General features: G+C 37.0%; 1 protein-coding gene across 1 annotated transcript; it reads right to left on the minus strand.

Annotated features, from left to right (window-relative positions):
- Positions 1 to 645: 645 nt before the first annotated feature.
- Positions 646 to 1,482, minus strand: LOC132749687 (uncharacterized). The gene has a single exon (XM_060739542.1). The coding sequence runs from the start codon at positions 1,480 to 1,482 to the stop codon at positions 646 to 648; it is 837 nt and encodes a 278-aa protein (XP_060595525.1).
- Between the last annotated feature and the right edge of the window lie 597 nt (positions 1,483 to 2,079).

A 2,079-nucleotide genomic window follows, 5' to 3' on the forward strand; every position in this document is an offset into this window, starting at 1 on the left:
TCAGCGTATTCTTTCATTTTTTGTTTTGATTTTCTGTCATTTTCTCTGGCCTTTATGTCATTTTTAGATTTCTTTTGTTTTTGAACCATGGGAATTTTGATGTTAATAGGCCTCCCGTAGAACAATTGTGCAGGAGTTTCGGCCGTTGTCCCATGTGGTGTAGATCTATAATTCCTTAAAAATGCATACATGTCTTGTTTCCAGTTTGTATGGTGCACATGAGAAGCTCGTATTGACTTGCCTATGGTTTTCATGAATCGCTCACATTCAGCATTTGCTTGTGGCCATAATGGGGTTATTTTCCTATGTTTGAAGCCCATGTGTTTTGCAAAACTTTTAAATAGGTGAGAGTTCATAGGACTGCCGTTGTCTGACTTGAGAATTTCAGGAATTCCGGTTTCTGAGAATATTTTGTCCAGCACAGGGATCACTGTATTTCCTGTTATGGAATTTAAGACTTCTACAAAAGGAAAACGTGAATATTCGTCAATTAGTACAAGCAGATATTTTCCATCTGGAAATGGGCCACAAAAATCCAAGCTAATCATTTGAAATGGGTATTTTGGCATATCACTCATGTTTAAAGGTTCATGCTGTTTTGAATTTGTTGCTGCTAAGCACGGAATGCAGCTTTTGCACATATTTTCAACTTGTTGATCCATGCCTGGGAAGTACACTTTCTTTGTCCTTATCACTTTCACTTTGTGAGCTGTCATTAAGCTGGCATGTGAAGTTATTGTCCCGTTTCTTTGACAAGCACACTGCTTCAAAATGATTTTTCTTTGAGCAATATGTACATGTTTTTCCACTGGCTGGGCATTTTCCTGATTTGTGTGGATATTCATAGCCACAGTATCTGCATATTGATTCCTTAATGATGTGTCTGCGTCTTTCTTTTTGCGCCTTTTGATTTTGTCTTTGTCGTGATTTCATAGCATTAACGACGTCATATTTTGCTTGACCTTCAATTTCAGATGCTTGTTGATCTGATAGTTCTAGTGTCCTTGCTTCTTTGATGAGACTGTCTAATGTCAGGTCATCGCTTAGTGCTTTGCGACGCAGTCGAGTTGAGGTGCAGCCTTGAATGATTTGTGACTTAATTTCTTTGTCTGTTTCCGAAAATTCACAGTTTATACTTAAGTGTCTTAAACGTGTGTGAAAACTATCAATGTTTTCATTAGATTCCTGTTTTGCCTGTCTAAATTTATATATCTCAAATTCTGTGTTTTTCTTGGGGGCAAAGTACTCTGTTAGCTTTATCTTTGCTGATTCGTAGTCATCCCCTGTATTCTGCAGTACGTCGAAGATGTCATTTACCTCTTCCCCTGCATAGTGTAGAAATAAGGCTCTCTGACGTTTTTTATCTTTAATGTCCATGCCAATCATTAAGTTTTCGAATCGACCTGTCCATTTCCTCCATCTTGTGTCAACACCAGGTTCACTTACACCAAATGCTGGAAAAACTGGCAATCCTTGTGCCATACTGTCACTGTATCAGTATTATTGATAGAGCTAAGTTGTAACAAAGTCCAGGAAAAGTGTTTTAAACTTTAAATTCCAAAATGTGTAAATTTCCGGTGTTCACTTATATAATTTAATCAAACAAATATCATGTTATCCAATTTTTCTTTTTAAATCCTCGTCGCCATTGTACTGTATTGAAAACTCAATAATTATAAACATTCTATTCTAAGATTTATTCACAAGAGTATTCACAGAGATGTTGCTACATTGCATGTGTAATCTAAACTGTCTATCAAAGAGGGCTCAGAGAGATAGTTCTCAGAGTGTGCATATTTAATCAAGTAGGCGGAGCTAATCTCTAAATACTAACAACACTACAAGTATTTAGACAAATTTCCACCATTATGCCACCATTGAGTGGCAAACTTATTTTCCACCAAATGCCACTTATTTCCACCTTTTGCCACCATAAGGGTGGAAAATTGGTGGAGTATTTAGACAATTTTCCACCATTTTGCCACCAGATAGTGGCAAATTCAGTTTCCACTAAATGCCACCTTAATTTTCACCCTTTCAGAAATTTTCCACTTGTGTGGTGGCAATAGCTGAAACTGC

The sequence above is a fragment of the Ruditapes philippinarum genome, unplaced genomic scaffold, assembly GCF_026571515.1.
Source record: "Ruditapes philippinarum isolate M1 unplaced genomic scaffold, ASM2657151v2 ctg3722_1_1_1_1, whole genome shotgun sequence".
Classification (NCBI taxonomy): Eukaryota; Metazoa; Mollusca; class Bivalvia; order Venerida; family Veneridae; genus Ruditapes; species Ruditapes philippinarum.